Source organism: Leucoraja erinacea, chromosome 10, assembly GCF_028641065.1.
Source record: "Leucoraja erinacea ecotype New England chromosome 10, Leri_hhj_1, whole genome shotgun sequence".
NCBI classification, from domain to species: domain Eukaryota; kingdom Metazoa; phylum Chordata; class Chondrichthyes; order Rajiformes; family Rajidae; genus Leucoraja; species Leucoraja erinaceus.
In genome coordinates this window covers 36,279,475-36,303,269 of record NC_073386.1, presented here as the reverse complement: position 1 = coordinate 36,303,269, position 23,795 = coordinate 36,279,475, and the positions used below count along the sequence as shown (strand labels likewise).

Sequence of the window (23,795 nt, the reverse complement as noted above, 5' to 3'; positions counted from 1 at the left end):
TGTGAGTAGAATGTATGAAAATGGGAAGGCCTAGCATTTGGAAGAAAATAGGAAATAACTAGATATTGACACACACACAGCCACAAACAAGACAGAGTTTTAGTATTATAGAGATTAGCTCAGAATATTATCTTCTGTCATCGATTGCACATAAGCCCGGTCTGAACACTCTCATTGAGTAGTCCTGCCAACGGATCCGTGGGTGGCACAGTAAGTGGCTCAGCGGTAAAGCTAATGCCTTACAGCGCTTATAGCGCTAGAGACCTGGATTCGATCCTGGCTATGGGTGCTTGTCTGTACGGAGTTTGTACGTTCTCCCCGTGACCTGCGTGGGTTTTCTCCGAGAACTTTGGTTTCCTCCCACACACTAAAGATGTACAGGTTTGTAGGCTAATTGGCTTTGTGTAAATGGAAAAAATGTTCCTAGTGGAGGATAGTGTTAATGTGCGGGGATTGCTGGTTGGTGTGGACTCGGTGAGCTGAAGGGCCTACTTCTGCGTTGTATCTCTAAACTAAACTAATTTTGCTTGACTTTATACTGCTTTATAATAAGATGATAATCCAATTTATTTAATATTCTGACACATGCACAGCATGAGGATTGTGCTGGATTAACAAGAATTTCTGTTGCACATTTACTGCACCTGTCTGGAGATGATTCCTAAACGTGCAGTGCCAATCTTGAAACTTTCTTAAGCTCATGAATGCATTTACTGTAATCACACAATCACAGTAATACTTTATTAGCCAAGTATGTTGTGCAACATACGAGGAATTTCATTTGCCAAGTCAGTCATACAAATGAAAAGCAACGGAACACACAAAATACATTTTAACCTAAACATCCACCACAGTGACTCCTCCACATTCCTCACTGTGATGTAAGGCGAAAAAAAGTTCAAATCTATTCTCTTCTATGCTCTCCCATCGGGGGCCTCGAGCCCTCCGTTGACAGAACGATCTAGACTCCCGTGGCCGGCGGCGTTTTGTCCTCCGCATCGGGGAGATCAGCTCCTGCACTCGGGGGGTTGTCAACTCCCCCACGCCAGCAATCGGACCCCAGGTCACGTAAGGTCGAGCCTCTGCATCGTTGGACCTCCCGACCAACCTCTCCCGAGACTACGAGCTCTTGATGGTAAGTCCGCAGGCTGAGGTTGGAGCGATCTCAGGCAAGGGATCAGCTCCAATGTTAATTCCATGCCCCGCGGTGGGGCTCAAGTCAGTCTGAGGCCTCCAACTCCATCGATGGTAGGCCGCAGATCAGCCGGAGGTGCGATCCGGAAAAATAAGCGATCTCCGGCAAGGTAAGAAACTGGAAAATAAAGTTTCCCCTGACCCCTTCCTGTCACCACATAAAACAAACCGGAGAACATTTACAAAAACTTTTAACGAACACTAAAACAGACAAACTGTTGGCGAGGCTTCTGCCTGTGTCTCCATTACCTGGCTCTGATATTTGTCCATTACACATAGTGCCAACACACGGGAGGAACAGCAGCTTTTGATAACTAGTTTAGTTCATAATCCTTTTGTTTGAAAAGAACATAACACAGTCCATAAAGAAGACATCCCTTCAAATGACGGGAAGAATGTGTGGATGCAAAAAATAGATTGTAGAGAGCTGTCGATGTGGCCCATTCTTTCATACGGACCAGTCTCTCCATCTTTGACTCCACCTACACTTCACACTGTTTTAGAAAAAGCAGAAAGTGCTGTTATCAGGCAACTGAGCCATCCTATCAACAACTAGAGAGCTGTCCTAAGGTACTGACTTGAGCCCCACCGCGGGGCATGGAATTAACATTGGAGCTGATCCCTTGCCTGAGATCGCTCCAACCTCAGCCTGCGGACTTGCCATCAAGAGCTCGTAGTCTCGGGAGAGGTTAGTCGGGAGGTCCAACGATGCAGAGGGTTGACCTTACCTGACCTGGGGTCCGATTGCTGGCGCGGGGGAGTTGACAACCCCCCCAAGTGCAGGAGCTGATCTCCCCGATGCGGAGGACAAAACGCCGCCGGCAACGGGAGTCTAGATCGTCCTGTCAACGGAGGGCTCGAGGTCCCGTGGCCTTTTTTTAATCGGACTTTACCTTGCATTAAACATTATTCCCTTCATCATGTGTCTATACAGTGTGGTTGACTCGATTTATCATGTATAGCATTTCCACTGGCTGGTTAGCAACAAAAGCTTTTCACTGTACCTCGGTACACCTGACAATAAACTAAACTAAAAAACATAATCAAAAGACTTGTCCTGCCCGATCATTCCTTCTTCTGCCTGATCCCCTCGAGCAGAGGTACATTGGTACATGTGACTATAACAAACCTATACCCAAGCGTTGATATTGCGACATACTGCATGTATTTTAGTACAGTTTATCCAGGAATCGTGCCCAGTGCTAACCTTGTAGCTTGGCTGTAATCAGAGTTACACTGGAACATTGCCTGACCTTGCAGCCATGTGCAACTCAATTATAGAAAGAGTTGTTCCTTAATGGAACTGCGTAATGGTGACCTTTAGAGTACAACATCCATCACGAGGCTGACAGCAAGCACAAGTTCATCAATCTGCAATCAACATTTGTCAGCAGACAAGGAAATGTATGTGTGAGGGAGAGAGAGCAAGAGAGAGAGAGAGAGAGCGAGAGAGAGAGAGAGAGAGAGAAAGAGAAAGAGAGAGAGAGAGAGTGCCAATTGCATACTTAAAGAAATACATAGCCGAGGATTCAATTAATCTATTTGGAACAAAGTGGAAGGTTTTGAGCTTCAAACACATCTGGAAAATATTAAGCACTAATGTCATTGCTTCTTTGTGCAACAGAGATCAAAGTAAAGATCAGCACCAATTTTGTAAATCAGTAATAGGACAGCACATTGGCTCAGCGGTAGAATTGCTGCTCGACAGCGCTCGAGACCCGAGTTCAATCCTGACACGGGTGCTATCTGTACGGAGTTTTATGTTCCCCTGTGCCCTGTGTGGGTTTTCTCAGACTGACCAGCGATCACCCTTTACACTAACGCTTGCCTACATATTAGGGAAAGTTTACCATTTTACCGGCCAATTAACCTACAAACCTGTACGTCTTTGGAGTGTGGGAGGAAACAGGGAGAACATACAAACTCCATACAGACAGTACCCATAGTTAGGACCGAACCCAAGTCTCTGGCATGGTAAGGCAGCAACTCTACCGCTGTGCTATTGTGCTACCCATACTCTTTCTCTTTCCTTCATCTTCCTTCGTAAAAACAACGCCCTTGATTAAGTCTGAAGAAGGGTTTCGGACCTAAAAGTTGCCTATTCCCTTCGCTTCATAGATGCTGCCTCACCTGCTGAGTTTCTTCAGCATTTTTGTCTACCTTCGATTTTCCACCATTTGCAGTTCCTTCTTAAACACCAAGTCCTTGATTAAGTTTTCAGTTCATCCTTTGGAACTCTCTTTTACTGGCTGGCTGACAATATTTTTGCCTGATTACACTTTCATAAAGTGCCTTGGCATCTGTGATAAAAAGAGCTTTGCACTTCCCATTCCTTAGCACAGCCTGCTGTACTGGTACAACAGGAAGAATGGTTGAATGGGCCAACAAACTGTTACTTTCATTTATTTCTCTGGGCTAGGAACTGCTTTGGTGCAGCCAAAGTGGGTGATCAGCAAGCCAGGATGATAAATCTTCATCGGAAGGTCAGCAAGCAGTGTCCAAACAGCTTCCGAACAAAGGCCGTTATGAGCGAGTGCACAATAGTTAATATTTTGTTAAGAGAATGTTTAAGAAACATTTAGGCAACATATCGGGATTTTAAAGAGGTGTGGCTATTATTTAATGTCACAGGGAAAGAGTTCCTGTCTATTTTGTTTTTACGAGGAGTGTAAGTAAGGAAACTGCACCTATTTCTCGCCTCACCCTCCCCTTCCACCAACATTATTTCTTCTAGCTTCACAATTCGCAACTCTTCAATCTTTTTGTCTCATACCATCTGTCTTTTCATCTCTGTCCTTTGTTCAACCATTAAAACTCCCTCCCCATGTCTATCCCATCTATTGCCAGGCTTTGTATTACATCTCCTCGCTTCCAGCTTTCTCCCCCCCCCCACCGCATCTCAGCCATAATCAGTCTGAAGAAGGGTCCTGACTTGAAACCTCACCTATCCACATTCTCCAGAGATGCAGCTTGTTCCACTGAGTTACTCCAGACCTTTGTATCTTTTTTTTCTAAAGCTGCATCTGCAGATCCTTGTGTCTACATGAAACTTCAATGTTAGGAAATGGCTTCAGTAGGTTTTTTTTTCTGGTCAATTAGAATGAATTGGCAATGGATTGATACTTGACTCGTCCAAAAAAAAATGACTGCATTTGATTAGTTTAGATAAACGTGCTATCGCTAGACCTCAATCAGTCCTGCCACCACCTCCTTCTATTTGAAACATAGGCAAATCAAGGTATCGGCATGCAGTCAGCTAAAGGAGGTAAGGTGGTCATTTATATTAATAAGGCTTCCCCTTTCACATTAATAGTACTTAGCCTGGAAATGTGATCACATATCATTATGACTTGACTGAAAATCCACTTAAAAAGGTGATGATAACTAATCCCAGCTTGTTTCATGTCACGCCAACAATCGACTGACTACGTTTGATCACGAATCATCCTCCCCTGCCTTGGGTGATTTCCACATGTCACCTATGGCACGGACTCATTTCCCAATTGACATTCTCCCTGGAGCACTATTGGTGAAATTAAAATGCATTGACTGATTGAAAGATGCAGCATGGAAACAGTGCCGTTCAGCTCACCAAGTCCACGCCGACCATTGGTCACCCGTTCATACTTGGTCCATGTTATCCCACTTCTGCATCCACTCTCTAAACACTCAGGTCAATTTACAAAGACCAATTAACCTACAGGTCTTTAGGATTTGAAAGGAAACCCACCTGGTCACAGGGAAAACGTGCAAACTCCACGTGGAGAGCACTCAATGTCAGTGGTGCTGTGAGGCAGCAGATATACCATCTGCACCACTGTATTGTCTATATTTGGGAACTGCTGAGATGACCAGGTCTTTCAAGCTCAAATGCTGGATTGGGATCACTTACAACCTTATATTTTTCTCCTTGGCACCCACCCAGCTACATAACATGAACCCTCCTACCCTCCTCCCACTGATCTCACTCAATATCAGACCCCCCCCCCCCATAACAGAGAATTGTATTTGCCCAGTCCTTGTTTCTCCTTCACTCTTTAGTCCTACTCATTGACCCTCCCATCCCACTCTGTCCTTCTCATTTCCTGTTTTCTTCTGATCTGCACGTTGATTATTATGGGGAACAAGGAAATGGCAGAAGAGTTGAACAGGTACTTTGGTTCTGTTTTCACTAAGGAAGACACAAACAATCTCGCAGATATACTAGAGAACAGAGGACCTAGGGAAACAGAAGACCTGCACAAAATTTGCATTAGGTGAGAAATAGTATTAGGTAGACTGATGGGACTGAAGGCTGATAAATCCACAGGGCCTGATAGTTTGTATGGTAATTTGCATATCGCTGTACCTTTATAGGTACACTTGACAATAAAAGAACTTTGAAACCTTTGAGTTGATTGAGCCCATTCAGCTGAACTCATCCATGCTGACCATGGTGCCTCACTGTGTGCATCTCATTTGCCTTAAATGTGCCCTTTTCCACCACTTTCCTATTGAAGGATGGCACAGTGGCAGAGTGGTAGAGCCGCTACCTCACAGCACTAGAGACCCAGGTTCAATCCTGACCTCGGGTGCACAGTGCAAACTGTGTGGAGTTTGCACATTAACAATGGACTGCATGGGTTTCATCCAGGTGCTCTGGTTTCCTCTCACATCCTAATGACATGCGGGAGGTTACTTGGCCTCTGCACATTGCCCCTAGTGTGTAAGGATTGGATGAGAAAGTGGAATAACACAGAACTAGCGTGAACGAGTGATTGATGGTCAGTGTGGATGATGGGTTAATGTCTTGTTTCCATTCTGTATCTGCAAACTACCTATCTAACTACCTTTTATACAGTATAATTGTATCTGCCTTTACTACTGTAGAGGTGAAGGGTAGATGGAATGAGCTGCTAGAAGAGGTTGTTGAGGCAGATACTATAGCAGCATTTAAAGGACAATTGGATAGATACGTGGAGAGGAAAGGTTTAGTGGGACATAACCAAATGTGGGCAAATGAGACTACTATGGATGTGGCATTTTGGTTAGACTGGCGGTTCTGTTTCCATGCTGTTTACTTCATGACTATGACTCTATGACTCCCTGTCACATCTTGTTCCATATGACCCGGCTTGAAGTCAGGTCCATACAGACCACTTTCCATTAACCTTAGAAACAACAAACTGCACTGGAAAGAATGAAATTCATCAAGCATTAATAAAATTCAAAGAGCAACTTAACTGCAGTCAGTTCATGAAGACACAAGAGACTGCAAATGCTGGATTCTTGAGCAAATCACAAACTGCTGGAGGTACTCAATGAGTCAGGCAGCATCTGGGGAGGGAATGCACTGCTACCCCATCTGTTGTTCCTGCTGCTCTCCGATTGCTCAACCATGTTCTGACCCCGACTCGCTACCACAGCAACACGTCTTTCCTCAGAGCTTGCCTTTGCCATCTTGTGTGATTTCCAGAACTCCCAGCTTAGGTCCAACCACGATCTAAGGTATCTACAGTCTCAAGAAGTGTCCCTACCTGAAAACTCACCTATCCATTCCCTCGTGGATGTTGCCTAACTCTCTGAGTTACTTCAGCGCTTTGTGTTTTAAAGTCAGTTTATGATCCCATCAAGCAGTGGTGATGGCATTTCTTGGCTCCTAAAGTCTCTTCACCCACACTGGAAAATAGTCACACTGGGGGTTACATGCCACCTTTCTATCAAAACCTGGTGCCCCAAGCATGATAAAGGCATATAAAAAATGTATATGTTCCTGCACAAGAAATGGGGAAATGTTGCTGCATGTGTACCTTAACAATGCAACATTATGTATCACAAGACGAGCATTTATGTCAGTCCGCCTACATGCAGCAGATGGTTAGTGCCAACTTTCCATTGCAAAAACACATACATCGCGATTCAGAGACAGTTTCTTCCCAGCTCTTATCAGGCAACTGAACCATCCTATCACCAACTAGAGAGTGACCTGACCTACCATATACCTCATTGGAGATTCTCAGACTATCTTTAATTGGACATTACTTTGCACTAAACTTTATTCCCTTTATCCTGTATCTGTACACTGTGGGCAGCTTGATTGTAACAATGTTTAGTCTTTATACTGACTGGATAGTACACAACAAAAAAGCTCTGTACACGGCACAATAATAAACTAAACTAATTATAGTCTATTCTCGCAATGTATTTCCAGTGAGTGGAGAATGCCTGAAGTGACCATATAGTTCATTCTGAGCCTCTGATAATAATTGCTGTCTTAAAATTATGGAAAGGTTTGAGAAATCAATATATCAATATTCCACTTGTTGAAGAGCCTAACTGGGGAGATGAATATCAAATAGTGATTAAAATCTCTGGGAGGGTTATAGAGAAACTCCTTTATCCAACAAGTGATTAGAAAATGGAATGTATTCTTGCCTGCAGTAATTCATGCAGAAACACTAATGGGAAGGTGAATACGTAGAAGGAGAGAGGACGAACAGAGATTTGCTGAGAGGGGAAAGTGAAGAGGAGGCATGTGTTGACTGCTCCCACTGAACATTCCTTGGGCTGCTGTACATTCCACATCATTTATTTATCTGAAGTGTCTTCCATATGCATATAAATTGCATGCATCCCACTTTTCCCAGGATGAAAATGCCTAACAACAGCTATATGGTGATAGGGGGAAAGGTTTAATGGAAATGTGCAGGGCAGGTTTACTTTTACATAGAGAGGGGTGGATGACTGGAACACATTGCCAGGGGTGGTGGTGGAGGCAGATACTGTACGAATGTGGCATTTCAGAGGCTTTTCGAGAGGCACATGGAAGTGCAGGGAATAGAGGCTTATGGATCATGTACACCCAGATGAGATCATTTTAACCTGGCATCATGTTCAGCATAAATGAATGAATGAGTGAATAAAATAATATATTTATTGGCCAAGTATTCACAAACAAGGAATTTGCCTTGATGCTCCACCCGCAAGTGACAACATGACATACAGCGACAGTTCAGAATGATACTGACAACATTAAACATTAATAATAAAACATTATTGATTAAACTTGTGAATTACATAAAATACCGGAGCAAAAGGAGGCTACAGATTTTTGGTTATTGAGTAGAACTACTACTCGTGGAAAAAAAGCTGTTTTTATGGTGGCTGTGGCAGCTTTGACAGTCCAGAGTCGCCTTCCAGAGGGAAGTGATTCAAAGAGTTTGTGGCCAGGTGAATGGGGAGGAGTGGGTGTAGAAGGGCCCAGTCTTTGCAGACTGAGGTCAGGCTGTGAGTGGTTGTGAACTGTTGGTTGGGGTGGGAGAGGGTCCAGTCTTTTCAGACTTGAGTCTTGCTTTAAGTAGGTGTGAAGTGGTGAATAGGGAGGAGATGGTGCAGAAAGGTCCATTCTTGACAGATTGGGGTCTGGCTGTGTTTGTTGGAGAGGGAGGGGAGGGGTTACTAAGGTTACATTTCTGCTTGTCAAACCTGCAGTAGAACTCATTCAGGTCGTTGGTCAGCTGACGATTGTCCAAAGAGCGGGGGGACTGTCGCAGCTGTCTAAGTTCTGCAGTAAACCAGGGCTTGTCGTTGTCGAACCAGGTCCGTTCCTAATTGGAGGTCTGTATCCCCGCTCCTGTAGGCTACCTCTTTACACTGTCGCAGCTGTCTAAGTTCTGCAGTAAACCAGGGCTTGTCGTTGTCGAACCAGGTCCGTTCCTAATTGGAATCCAACTGTCCTCACAAAAGCTGACATATGATGATACAGTGTCTGTATACTCATCGAGGCTTGTGGTTGCTTCCCTGAACACATTCCAATCCATGTAGTCAAAGCAGGAGTTTCTCAATGCCCTTGCTTGTCCACCTTTTTGTTATTCTGACCACAGGCTTAGCAGATTTTAGTTTCTGTCTGTAGGTTGGAATAAGTTGAACTAGACAGTGATCGGAGAGACCCAGACCCGCCCGAGGAACAGACTGATATGCGTTCTTGATTGACGTGTAACAGTGGTCAAGTGTTCTCTCTCCTCTGGTGGGGCAGGTAACCTGAAGTCTGTACTTTGGAAGGTCACGGCTGAGGTTAGTTTTGTTAAAGTCCCCCAAATCAATGACCGTGAAGTCCGGGAAGTCACTCTCTACCCTCATTACCTGGTCAGCGAGTTGTGTTTGCGCCTCATGTACGCGGGGGGGGGGGGGGGGGGGGGGGGATGCAAACTCCAACGAGAATGATGGAGTTAAATTTTTATCGGTGAGTAGAAGGGTTTTCAGTTTATAAAGAAGGATTCTAGGTTGGGAGAACAGAAATTTGACAATACCGTGATGTTGCTGCCCCAGTCCTGGTTGGTATAGAAGCATATCCACCGCCTCTTGATTTCCCCGCTGCCTCCACTTTGTCTGGTGAAGGTCCATCCTTTTCTGTACTGTTCTATGTCCTTGCAATGACCTCTGAAACTTTACACTGTCAATAATCCATCTCATCCACTATAATTAGCTACACTAATGTTTGGGTTTGACTTTCTTTTCATTTCTCACCCATTCTTCAGCTGCTTCCAAATAGACAATAATGAGGAATAGTTGGGAAATAATTTTGGAAGCATGGAAAACCCCACGTGCTTTCTGTCGATCCTGTTATCTGCCCTACTGTGTATGAATTTAAGTAATACTCACAAACCCAAGATTAGATCTGTCTCTCTTATTGCCAACAGATCTTTTAGTTCAGTTTAGTTTATCAAGGAAACAAGCCCTTCAGCCCACACAGTCTACGTCGGCCATCGATCATCCATATTGTCGAAGGAAAAAGTAAAATCTCCAGATACTTAATTATGGTTGGAATTAAATAGGGTAACGAAAGTGTGTGCGGATATGGCAATTGTCATTTCTTGTTGACCAGCTGCAGAGGAAAACAAGTTTCAGACAGGTTATCTCCTAGAATGAGTTTATTGTCTGGGAATGCGTAGTGTTGGTGAATAAAAAACACCAGCAATAGTTGACCACCCGCGCCCGCGCCCACGTCCGCTACTAGCGCAGAAACATTGCAGACAATGGGGGCTTATGATTGGCTCGGGAAGGGGGCAGTGGTGCGGTCTGCTTGAAATGTCAAGATGCCCTTGTGGTATGTTTGACTTGTATTAACCATCCATTGTTGAATCAGATTAACATAAACAAAAAGTACATTATGACTAATGAAATAATTAATACTCATGTAGTAGATAGTAATGAGAGGAAAACAAATAGCCAAGGATGAAATATATTTTCGTATAATTGTATCTAACAAAAACAAAGTTGTTTACTGCACTGTATAACTGTCGGCTAATTCTGCGGTAAAGACAGAGAACTGGTGAGCAGTTAACTGCTGCCATCTCTTCATGATATCATGCAATAACGCATCTTGAAGCGAAACTCAAAACCTCAGTTTTTCCTTTAATTTTCCTCTGTCAATTTCCTCGACACATACACACCAAAATTATTCAATTTTCTCATCCCATCTTTGCACACTTGAGGTAAATCTATATTTATCTTTCATTCCAATTTCTTTCTTCGGCTTTAAGGTCACTTGAACACATGGAAAGTAATGTAAATGTGCCAAAGAAATGCTATGTTTTCTTTTTTCCCTGTATAAGATAAGGGAGAAATGTGTGGAAAATGCTACAAAAGTATAGCAGAATTAGAGGAGCAAGTGGTCATGCAATATTGGCATATATAACCAAGGGAAAAAACAAACCATATTATATCACCACTAATTTTAGTTTAGTTTAGAGATACAGTGTGGGAACAGGCTTTTCGGCCTCCTAAGTCTGCACTGACCAGCGATCATCCGTGCACTAGTTCTATCCTATACACTAGGGTCAATTTTGTAGAAGCTAATTAACCTACAAACCCAAACGTCTTTTGAGTGTGAGACAAAACTGGAGCAGCCGGGGAAAATCCATGTGGTCACAGGGAGAATGTGCAAACTCCATACAGACAGCACCCATAGTCAGGATCAAACCCGGGTGGGACTCTGGGGCTATAGGGCAGTAAATCTGCACCACTGTGCCACTCCAACCCAGATTGGAGATGTTGTATCTGCATTACACTAAAGGAAAACTTGTAAAGAACCAAACCATTTGACAGTCAAAGCACAGAAAGTAAGAAAAGTTAGGTTTGATATATTTGAATTACATTCAAAATCAATATTTAATTATCATAGAATTCTGCAGATTTTATACCTTAATAAATGAAGTAATATTAAGAATTCAAATGGGATTATACATTGTAAGCTATTTCCAACAACGGTCTCCAGGTCACAAGTGTAGAATTCAGAAAACAATGCAACAAATCAAGCCTCACATGACAACCTTGTCCCTGAGGTGACCAAGATTCTAATGAGAAAAATATAGCGTTAAGGAAGCTATTAAATTTCCAGAAACAAATGAGGTACTGAAACAAAATATCATTTCAAAAAATTGGCACAACTATCAATTACTGGCAGAATAAAAAGAATCTTTTCTCACCTCAGACCTGCTGAAAATAAAATCAATAACTTTCGGAGAAGTTTTGCACAAACCTTCTGATTATGGAAAGTGTACAGAGGCTATTTCATGAACAAGGACCTTATCACTTAAAAACTACAAAAAACGGAAGGTTCAACGGCACTGCATGTACCTACACTAATTGATTAATGAGCTGTGTCTGATCTGCATTAAAGTCAGAGAGACATACAGCATTAAAATAGGCCAGGACACATAGTGCTGGAGTAGCTCATTGGATCAGGCAGCATCTTTGGAGAACATAGGTAGGTCTACATATTGATGTCCATATCTATCCATGTTCTCCAGAGATGCTGCCTGACCTGCTGAGTTACTTCAGGCCTTTGCGTGCTTTTTAATAAACCAGCATCTGCGGTTCTTTGCTTCTACATGGAAACAGGCCATTTGGCCCACCACATCCATGCTGACAGTGGCACCCAACCACACTGGTCAACACTTCAACACATGGCCTAGTGTCTCTTATCCTTGCCCTATAAAATGGAGCCAGAGTGTGGTGACATTTTGCCAGTAGAATATAGAATAGAATAGAATAGTTTCTTTATTGTCATTGTAACATGAACCATGTACAACGAAATTTAAAAATGTCAGCCAGTCAGTGCACCATTCAAACATTTCTAAAAGCTAACGATACATACAAGGTAAAATATTAAAAGATAAACAACTAAATAAATATCACGAAAATAGCACGCATAAACACCCAACCCTCCATCCTTCTGTCGATTTCACAGTGTACCACAGTCCCTTAGTATGTCTCGCCCCTGCGTTCCTTGGCGGCTACATTTAGTGCTTTTATAGCAGTGGGGTAAAAACTGTTTTTTAGTCTGTTCGTCCTTGTCCTTGTAGATCTGTACCGTCTGCCTGACGGCAACAGTTCAAACAGGGAGTGTCCGGGGTGGGAAATGTCCTTTATGATGCTCTGGGATTTTTTGGTGCAGCGGTAACTGTGTAAGTCCTCCAAGGTAAGGAGAGGGCAGCCGACAATCCTCTGGACGTTGTCAATGGCCCTCTGGAGCGCCTTCCTCTGAGCCGCTGTGCAGCTGGTGTACCACACGCATACACAGTATGTTAGTATGCTCTCAATGGAGCACCGATAAAAGGACAGCAGCAGTCTCTGAGTGATGTTATTCTTCCTGAGCACCCTCAGGAAGTGCAGTCTCTGCTGGACCTTTTTCAGCAGCGCAGTGGTGTTCACGCTCCACGTCAGGTCCTCCTCAATATGGATTCCCAGGAAGCGGAAATCCACCACCCTCTCTACACAGTCCCCTCTGATAGTCAATGGTACCATGTCCGTTTTATTCTTCCTGAAGTCTATTATTACTTCCTTTGTCTTTAAGGTGTTTAGGAGCAGGTTATTTTCTTCACACTACACTGTCAGCTGCTCCACCTCATCCCGGTAGGCGTACTCGTCCCCCCCGGAGATGAGTCCCACCACCGTAGTGTCATCCGCAAATTTGACAATGGTGTTGCTGTGGTGGGCGGGGGTGCAGTCATGTGTGTAGATGGTGTAGAGCAGGGGGCTCAGTACGCAGCCCTGTGGAGAGCCGGTACTGAGGCTGAGGGCCGTGGATGTATGATGGCCCACTCTGACTCTCTGGCTGCGACCCGACAGGAAGCTATTTATCCACGTACAGGTGGAGTGTGGAAGTCCCAAGTCCCCCAGTTTGTCCACCAGTTTGTGGGGAAGGATGGTATTAAAAGCAGAGCTGTAGTCCACAAAGAGCATCCGCACGTAGCTCCCCCGCTGCTCCAGGTGGGACAGTGCAGCATGGAGAGCTGTGGCTACAGCGTCCTCTGTAGATCTATTTGCTCTGTACGCAAACTGGTGGGGGTCAAAGCTTCGGGGCAGGAGTGATGTGATATGACCCCGGACCAGTTTTTCAAAACACTTCATCACCACTGGTGTGAGTGCGACTGGCCGGTAGTCGTTGAGGCTGGAGATGTTGTTTTTTTTGGGCAAGGGGACTATGGTGGAGGACTTCAGACAGGGTGGGACAGTGGACTGGGCCAGAGACTGGTTAAAAATCCTTGTAAAGACTCCAGCCAGCTGGTCTGCGCAGTCCTTCAACACGCGTCCAGAGACGCCGTCAGGTCCAGTAGCCTTCCTTGGATTGATGGCCCGCAGCGTGCGCCTCACCTCATGCTCCTCTATATTGAGGGTTAGGCTGCTGTGGACCCTGTGCTGTGATGTGGCTGTCTCGGGTGGCTCCACTTCAAAGTGAGCAAAGAAGTGGTTCAGCTCCTCTGCCAGCGAGGCGTCACCTTCAACAGCTCCAAGGTTGGTCTTATAGTTGGTGAGATACTGGATCCCCTGCCACACCTGCCTGCTGTTATTACTGTCCAGGTGGTCCTGTCTACTTTACATGGATAGATTATAATCAATTGTATACCAATCAATTGATTGATTGATCATTTAATATATTTATTTTTGAAGCATCTATTGCCCCTGCAAAGCTGCAGCATGTAAGAATTTCATTATTCCTGTTTATACCCTGTGCAAATGACAAATAACTACTCTTGACTCTTGACACGCTTGATTGAACATATATCTTCTACTTTTCATAAGTTCATGTCAGGAGCAAAATTAAGCCGTTTGGTTCATTGAGTATACTCTACCATTCAGTCATGGCTGATCTATCTTTCCCACTCAACCCCATTCTCCTGCCTTTTCCCATAACATTATCCAAGGTTTTAGCTACCTTTGATAAGGAAATAAAGCTTCTGTCAGACTACCCCATTTATGCCACACAAAATTTGATATACCTCAATCATGACCCCTCTTAACCTTCTCCTCTCCAGGGAATATAGACCTAGACTCTCCAATCTCTCATTATTACTGAAAAGCTCCACCCCAGGCAATCATCCTGGTGAATCTCGTCTGCACCCTCGCCTGTGCTATCACATCTTTCCTCAGGTGCAGTGACCAGAAATGTACACAGTTCTCCAGCTGAGATCTGAACAATGTTTTATCAAGTTTAACGTATAATCTCCCTGCTCTTGTATGCATTGCCTAGACTAATGAAGGCAAGTATCCCTAATGCCTTGTGAAGCATGTTATCTACCTGCACTACAACCTTCAAGGATCCTTGGACTTGCTTGCAAAGGACCCACTGTTCCTCAGTACTTCTTAGAACCAAACTGTTGATGGAAAGTCCCAGCTATACATTTCATTTTTATCTGGATTAAACCCCATTTGCCATTTCTCACTAATTTCACTAAAACACCAATATCGCACTATAGCCTCCAACCTATTAGTGCAAAACAGTGATGCAGCAGTAATGTTGCTGCCTTACAGCGCCAGAGATCCGGGTTCTATCCTGGCTACACTTGCAATCTGTACGGGGTTTTTATGTTCTCCCTGTGACCACATGGGTTTCCTCCCACACTCCAGAGTAGATTAATTGGCTTTGGAAAATAGTTAAATTGTCCCCAGTGTGTAGGACAGTGCTAGTGTATGTGATGATCGCTGATCGGCACAAAGGCCCTATTATCGCTTAGCATCTCTAAAGTCTTTTAACAGGTCCACCAATCAAGTGAAGGACCGAGATCAAGCAAGTGATAAATGCTTTAGACATTATGGAAAACCTCTCACCGGAACAGTAGATTTGGTCCATAGCAGATAAAGGAACAGAAGGGATCAAAGAGTGGAACAGAAATGTAATTTTTAAAGATCCTGCTGGGAATCTGAAATAGAAACAAATAATGCAAGCAACACATACAACATCAGACACTATCTATAGATAAAGTAGCATTGATAATGAGTTTTGGCTGAGACTCTGCATCAGAAATAAAATAGAAAAATGAACTAAAAGCTACTTGCTTATTACTTGTGATGGTTCAATGTTTCAATGGTACTTTATTGTCACATGTACCGAGGTGCAGTGGAATTTGATTTACCACACATTCATACCAAAAAAAAGCAACAAGATACATAACTACATAAAGTTTAAACATAGACTTAAACAGCCACCACAGCGACGTGTGAGAATCCCCAGGGCACACAGCATTAGCGGAGAACCACAACCATCAGTTCAATGTCCGAGCCCCACACATGCTCCTTCACCATGATGTGACCAGAGTTGTATCGACCGCTGTCATTCTCTCGGCAGTCCCTGTCTGCCCGAACAGTCAGAAAGCTGTCACACTCGCACTAGACCTCATGGAGCGATGTCCCCGCAAAAAACGAGATCACTGCACTCACAGCACTCTCTCCGAGTCCTCACCAGTGCAGGCAGCATGCCCATCTTGTTTGGGCGACCTCACATTCCTCACTGTGATGGAAGGCAAATAACGTATATCTTCTTTCCTCCTTTTCTCCAGAGGTTGGGGCAATCAAAACATCTACAGTCGGGGTGATCGAAGCTCCCGCAGTCGGCGATCAAAGCTCCTGCAGTTGGAGCTCCCAAAGTCGATCCCTTACAAAGGGACCGCCAGCTCTACGATGTAAGGCTGCAGTGCAGACGGAGATACGAAAGTTGCATCTCCGTCAAGAGAAGAGATTTAAAAAAGTTTCCCCCACCCCCACCTAATACAAAAACTAAAGATACACCAAAACATACAAGTAAAAACAGATTAAAAACAACAAGAGAAAAAAGGGAAGTGACAGGCAGTTGGCGAGGCTGCAATGTACGGTGCCACCCGGTGATGTATCATATTGCAAATATCATATGAAATGACATCAAGACTGAGATGTCTAACAAAACTTGGAAAGTTGTTGATGCCACTCTGCAAGCAAGAGTTTGAGGGTGATTTAAGTATGTTTGATGTATTCATGCAATGGTCCTTTAATTTGATTGATTGAATGAAACAACAAGTAAACAGGTTCTTTGGCCCACTGAAGAGAAGAAAAAGGATGGGTGAAGAAGACTTGAAGAAGGGTCCCAATAAAAAAACATCACACATCCTGTTTCTCCAGAGATGCTGCCTAATCTATCTGCATTATGGGCTCCACCTTTCCTTGGTTGTTTATTACCAGTGCTGCTTTGTTCTAGCCTTTTCTTACCTCCAGTTCCCTCCCCTCTACTTTCAATCTGAAGAAGGGTCTCGACCCATTCCTTCTCTCCAGAGATGCTGCCTGTCCCGCTGAGTTACTCCAGCATTTTGTCTACGTATCTTCGAGTTACTCCAGCACTTTGAATCTATCTTTGGTAATTGTTTAAAAGGCATTGAATAGCTCTTTGAATGTCGATAGCCCGAGGCCAGGTTTTGCACCTGTATGTTCAGATAACCTGTGGAGATATCCCACGGCGATGAGTGTCCCTCTCACTGTCCCTAACAAATCTGGCAGGTTTAACGTTGAAGGACACCCACAAACACAATACTGTCAAATGCACCTGGAGAGCTTGCAAAGGATTTGCAATCACACTCATAGAAGGAAGTTAACATTTTGAACAAAGATATCTGCAATTTTCAGACAATTTTCTGCTAGGAGCTGTGTCCACAAGCTACACGCTGTTATATTTAAGTCAACACTATGCTTAGGGTACAGGATACGCTGGGCACTACTGAGTATGATGTTGACACAAGGAACGTGGGGCGGCACAATGGCACAGCTGTAGAGTTGCTGCCTTACAGCTCCAGAGTCTCGGGTTCAATCCTGAATATGGCTGCAGTCTATACGGAGTTTGCACGTTCTCCCCCTGACCTGCCTGGGTTTTCTCCGGGTTCTCTGGATTCATCTCATACTGCAAAGTCATGCAGGTTTGTCGGTTAATTGGCTTCGGTAAAATTATAAATCGTCTCGAGTGTGTGTAGGATAGTGTTAGTGTATGGGGATCGCTGGTCGCCGTGGATTGTAAGATGAGGGGCAGAAGTCTGGAAGAGAGGTGGGGATGTGACAAAGTCTGACAACTAATAGGAGAACACAAGTGAGTGAAGGTGGAGTTTATTGGCAGATGGTTGGACAAGAGGCAGAGATAAAAAGACAGAAGGCTTTGGGATAAGAAGAGCAGAGGCTTGCAATGAGAAGCCAGAGGGTGAAGGGGAAGGGGGAAAGGTAAAATGGGCGGGACTGTGAGAGAAATGGGTATGGAGTATTCAATGTTCATACCATTGCAGGGGTAAGCAGGGGCGTAAAACCCAGGGGGTGGGGGGGTGGGGGGTCAGAGGGGACACGTCCCCCCCATGTTTTGATAGCGAGTTCTGCTCTTGGGTAAGCTAAGCTATTCTCCAGCATCTGCAGTTCCCTCTTAAACACTGGAATATGAGGTGCTGTTGCTCCAGTTTGCAGGTGGCCTCACTCTGACAATGTAGGAGGCCCAAGACTGAAAGGTCAGTATGGGAGTGGGAAAAAGTGTTAAAATGGTTAGCAACTGAGAGATCCAGTAGGTCTTGGCGGACCAAGCGCAGGTGTTTGGTACAATCCACCGTAAAAAACGAATGTATGTATGTGGTTCACATGCACCCTATTTAGCCTAATTTATTGCATCTAATATTCCCGACGTGGCCTCCTGCACATCAACGAGATCAAAAGTAGACAGTGACCATTCTGGAGAACACTGGCACTCGGTCCACCAATGCCAGTTGCTAAACATTTTAACTCTTGTTCCCATTCTGATGCTGGACTTTATTTCCTAGACCACCTGTATTTTCAGGGTGAGGCCACACACAGACTAGAGGAACTGCACCTCACATTCCACTTGGGTAGCTTACAACCCAACAGTATACACAGTGAAATCTCCAATTTTAATTAACCACATAACCTTCCCTCTCTTCCTTTTTCCCCACTAACCTCCCTCCTCTTTTCCCTCTCTCCTTCCCCCTCCCAACCCTCTTGCATGTGCCCCACCTGGACTATCTCCTCCACCTACATCTCTTTGTCCAGCTTCACAATTCACAACCTTCAATCCTTTTGACTCACCCATTCTGTCTTTTCAACTGTCCGTTGTCCACCCATCTGCCTATCAACCCCCATTCCCCTCCTGTATCAACCTGTACCATCCCACATTTTGTACTGCCCCTCCTCTCCTCCAGCTTTTGTGTTCCCCTCACCCCCCAATCCACTGCCCACAATCAGATTGGGAAAGGTTCTTGACCAGAAGCGTCACCTTTCCCATTTAATCACTTCAGCACTTTGTGTCTTCCAGTGTATAAACCCATCGATTCCTGCAGTTATCTGGACCACACATCCTCCCACTGAAAGTATGCTATCCCCCCACTCTCATTTTCTATGTCGGTGTGGAATATGGCAGAATAACTAGACTTTAGAGATACAACGCAAAAACAGGTCCTTCGGTCCAATTAGTCCATGCCGACCAGTGATCACACCGTACACTAGCACTACCATACACACTAGGGACAACCTACAATTTATAGATGCCAATTAATCTACAAACCTGAGTGCGGGAGGAAACCAGAGCACCCGGAGAAAATCTATACGGTCACAGAGAAAATGTACAAATTTGCTACAGACAGCACCCGTAGTCAGGATCGAACCTGGGTCTGTACCTCTGCCACGGTGAGGCAGCAATTCTACTGCGGCGCCACTGTGCAGGACCGCTGCAAAACCGTATCTACTTTATTTGACCTGGACAGTCAAGAACCCTCCACCTATTCACCATCCTTAGCTCCATATGCCTCTATCCTCAGTAAAGCAGAGCACCAGTACAGACCTGGAGTCAGATCCAAGCAGGTTTTCTCATCGCACCCTTGCAGGGAATCCAAGGTGCGGGTCACCTGGCTGCCGAAGTCCTCACCGCCGTTCATGCACTCCCTCTGCAGCTGCTGGCGGAGGTCGTCGATGTCGTACTCGTATCCGTCCAGGATCGGGGTCTCACGGATGCTGATGGAGCCGCTAGAGTTGTGTCCCTGTAGCCGGGAGTTGCGCAGGCTCTCCCGGTTCTGGCCGGCCATCAGTACGGATGGGATGTAGTGGATTTCGTTTGCCGCCTCGGCGCTGGCGCTCTTCTGGGGCTGTGGGACGCGGCGACGCTTGCACCACCGCCTCCTGGTGTAGAGCACCATCACAAGGAAGAGGATGGCCAACAGCAGAGCGATCATACCCCCCTGGAAAAGAGAGAGAGGAACATGCATCAACTTCCGACAGAGTTGGTTTCACCTAACATGGAGGAAGTTATGATCAAACATAGTTTAGAGGTACAGCGTTGAAGCAGGACCTTCGTCCACTGAGTCGCGTGCCGACCAGCGATCACCCCATAAACTAGTTTAGTTTAGTTTAGAGATATAGCGTGGAAACAAGCCCTTCGTCCACCAACTCTGTGCCTACCTGCAATCACCTGAAACTTGAAACTTGAAACTTGAATAGATTACTTTAGTTCAGTTTAGAGATACTGTGTGGAGCAGGCCCATCATCCATATAGTCAGTCAACTAGCGATCACCCTGAACACTAGTTTAGTTTAGAGATACAGCATTGAAACAAGCCCTTTGGCCCATTGGGTCTGCGCCGACCAACTATCATCCTTACACTAGTTTGGTTTAGATTGTAGATACAGTGAAGAAACAGGCCCTTTGGCCCACCCAGTCTGCACCAACCAGCGATTGCCCATACACTTGTTTGTTTTAGTTTAGTTTGGAGACATAGCGTTGAAACGGGCCCTTCGTCCATTGAGTCACCCCATACACTAGTTCTATCCTATGCATTTACAGAAGCCAAAATAACCTACGAAGCTGTATGTCTCGGGAGTGTTGGAGGAAACCGGAGCACACGGAGAAAACGCATGCAGTCACAGAGAGAAAGTGCACACTCCGTACAGACAACACTCATAGTTAGGATCAAACCTGGGTCCCTGGCGCTCCAAGGCAGCAGCTCTACCACTGCACTTCTGTGCTGTCCTTCTGCGGCATAGATATATCCTATTCAAAGATTCTTTCATAAATGCTTTAACTGGTTGTCGGTTGTCCCCACATATATCTTTGGTGGGCTTCCATTGATAAATATGTCCAAACATATAAATAACTAATAAGTTATCCAAACATGGTGCATTTGGGGGATCGATGGTTAGTATGGACTCATTGGGCCAAAGGGCCTGTCTTCCTGCTGTGTCTTTCAATCAATCGATCAATTATTTGAGTTCAGTTACTGATTCAGGATCTAATCCACGTCGGTTAATTCCCTCTGCAGAAATGTTTTTCTCATCTTTCTCTATTTGATCAATACATTTATGAACTTTTTAACTTTGAACACTAGTTTCTTGTTCCTCTGGAGCTTTAATATTCCATCTACCTACACAATTCTATATAAAAACTTTCTACTGTATTGGCAGCTACAGAGAAACTACAGTATTGGACTATCAAAATCCCAGCACACTGGCATCCGAATGATTTTGTTGTTGTGTTCCCCTCTCTTATGTGGTGGTTGAGCAACTGGATTAGAATTCCGACTTCTAAACATAGAACAAAGAAAAGTACAGCTTAAGAACAGGCTCTTTGGCCCACAATATATGGGGCCACACAAAGGTGCAGCGGTAGAGTTGCTGCCTTACAGCGCCAAAGACCCAGGTTCAATCCTGACTGTGGGTGCTTGCTGTACGGAGTCTGTATGTTCTCCCCGTGGCCGAGTGGGTTTTGTCTGTGTGCTCCAGTTCCATTCATGGTGAAGGAGAGAGAATGGATAGGCAACATTTCGGGTCTGGGTTATTTTTCAAACTCAAGAAGAAATAGAGTCATAGAGTCATACAGCAAGGAAACAGGCCCGTCAGCCCAACGTCCATATCGACCATGATGCCCCATCTATTGTAGTCCCACCTGCCAGTGTTTGGCCCACATCCTTCTAAATCTTCAAAAGAATTGGTTAGTCTTTTTCTGTTTGGAGATGATATTTGTCTTGGATTTATACAGCACAAACTTTACCTACCAATTATCTGTCAAAGGAATGGAATTGGCTGGATTGTCTACTCAGGAGAAACAGATGCAATATAATATTTTTAAATAGAAACTTCACTGGGCTTGGGTGTCCAAAAGGGAGGCACCATGGCGCAGCGGTAGAATTGCTACCTTACAGAACCAGATACCCAGGTTTGATCCTGACTACGGGTGCCAGAATGGAGTTTGCACGTTCTGCCTGTGACCATGTGGGTTTTCTTTGGGTTCTCTGGTTTCCTCCCAAATTCAAAAGACATGCAGGTTTGATTCTTAATTGGCTTCTGTAAATTGTCCCTAGTGTATAGGATAAAACTAATGTAAGTCGGCGCAGACTCTGTGGGCCGAATTGTTTGGTACCACTCTGTATCTCTCAAAACTAAAAAACTAAAAACTAAAAAATATGGGTCTTTAATGGGTTAATTATGAAGTGTTTTATAAATAAAGATCTGACATAACTAGATTCTTTCTCCACAACATAAATGGCAGGCAGAGATTACACATGCTGGTGTGAGACTGAGATCAAGGCTTTGTGGCTCTTATTCTTGAAGTTCCATAGACTGTCAATGTGAATAATTTACTGGATCAATTGCTGTCTTTGTTCCCACTTTGAAAAATGTTGACTGATACAAAATTAAAAGGATGAAGGTCAATAATTCATAACAACCTGTTAACAGAAAGCATATTTTTCTAAAGCATCAAGAGAGAAGAAAGACATAAATACCAATAGTCAATCCTTGGATTTTTTTTTACTAATAGCATTCTTTTTCCCATTCCTTTGTCTATTCTTTAATAATTATTTCTGAGACACTTTTTTTGAAAAGCAAGAGGTGGTTAGTCAGTGTTATACATTCAGAATTTAAAAAATCACATTGTAATTATTTAATCTGACAATTCATTGCCCGTACTGAAGAATGTTTTAAGTACTAAGGAAGACTCAATTTGCATTCAGAATACTGATTGCTCTACCAGCCCATCTCGATATTATCATGGTGTGATGTCCACATAATGTGTCCATACCAGTATTGATGTCACCAACTTCCCAATGGACGCTTCCAACGCTGTAGTAACTAAGTGTGTCAGTGGTGTAGCAGTAGAGTTTCTGCCTCACGTCGCCAGAGACACAGGTTCAATCCTGACTATGGGTGCTGCCTGTAGGAAGATTGTACATTCTCCCCATGACCGTGTAGGTTTTCTCCAGGTGCTCTGGTTTCGTCCCACACTCCCAGGACGTATAGTTTTGTAGGTTGAATGGAGTTGGGAAACCCGCTGTGTGGAGTCGGGAGGTGCTGTGTGGTGCCGCGGCCAGCGACCGCTGATAGGAGCCCCTCACCCCCCCCACCCCCCCCACCCCCCATTGCCCCCCCACACCCCCCCTTTCCCCTTCAACCCTCCCACCCCCCACACACCCCCCCCCCTTGCCCCCACACACACTGCCACTTCCCCCCCACCCACGCCCCCCCTCCCCCCCCCACCCTCACCCCCTCCCCCCCCCCCTCCACCCCCACTTGCCACAGATTTTTCTAAAAATCTGGACTGATAAATGGTAAGTAACATATTCTCTTTGATCTTCACTGCATGGTAACTGCAGGGGAGATACAGAAAACCACACCGGCCACTGCAGATGGCTTTCTTTGACCTCAGTAAAACGTTAAACTCCATAAATCAAGAGGTTCTGTGGAGCACTCACCTCAGTTTCAGCAGCCCTTGGAAATAAGCCCATCTTAGCCTTGTTCCGTGATGGCATGTAAGCCATGAAGCTCACCAATATGTCTATTACAGACCCTGTATACTTTAGACTGTAGACTTTAGAGATACAGCCCCGGAATCAGGCACTTTTGCCCCACCGAGTCCGTGCCAACCAGTGATCATCCCACACACTTGGGGCAATTTACAATTTTTACTGAAGCTAATTAACCGACAAACCTGCATGTCTTTAGAATGTGGGAGGAAACCAGAGCAGCCGGTGAAAACCCACATGGTTCTAGGGAGAATGGACAAACTCTGTACTGACAGCACCTGTAATCAGGATTGGACCTGGGTCTCTGGCGCTGTGAGGCAGCAGCTCTACCACTGCACCACAGTGCCGCCCTGTCTCAGTGAAAGCTGCCGTTTAAAGATAGAACATGGAAACAGACCCTTCGGTCCACTGAGTCCACACTAACCATGCATCACCCGTTCAAACTAGTTCCATCTTATCCCTCTTCCTCATCCACTCCCTACACTCTAGGGGCAATTTCACTGAGAACAAGTAACCCACCAAGCCACATGTCTTTGGGATGTGG

At 44.7% G+C, this 23,795-nt stretch overlaps 1 protein-coding gene across 1 annotated transcript in view; it reads right to left on the bottom strand.

Moving 5' to 3' along the window:
• The window catches only part of astn1 (astrotactin 1), a 1,772,582-nt gene that overhangs the window by 1,183,833 nt on the left and 564,954 nt on the right, over positions 1–23,795 (bottom strand). The window contains exon 3 of the mRNA XM_055641960.1: positions 19,304–19,697. Within this exon, the coding sequence (XP_055497935.1) occupies positions 19,304–19,697 (394 nt within the window). The remainder of the gene's footprint in view (positions 1–19,303; positions 19,698–23,795) is intronic.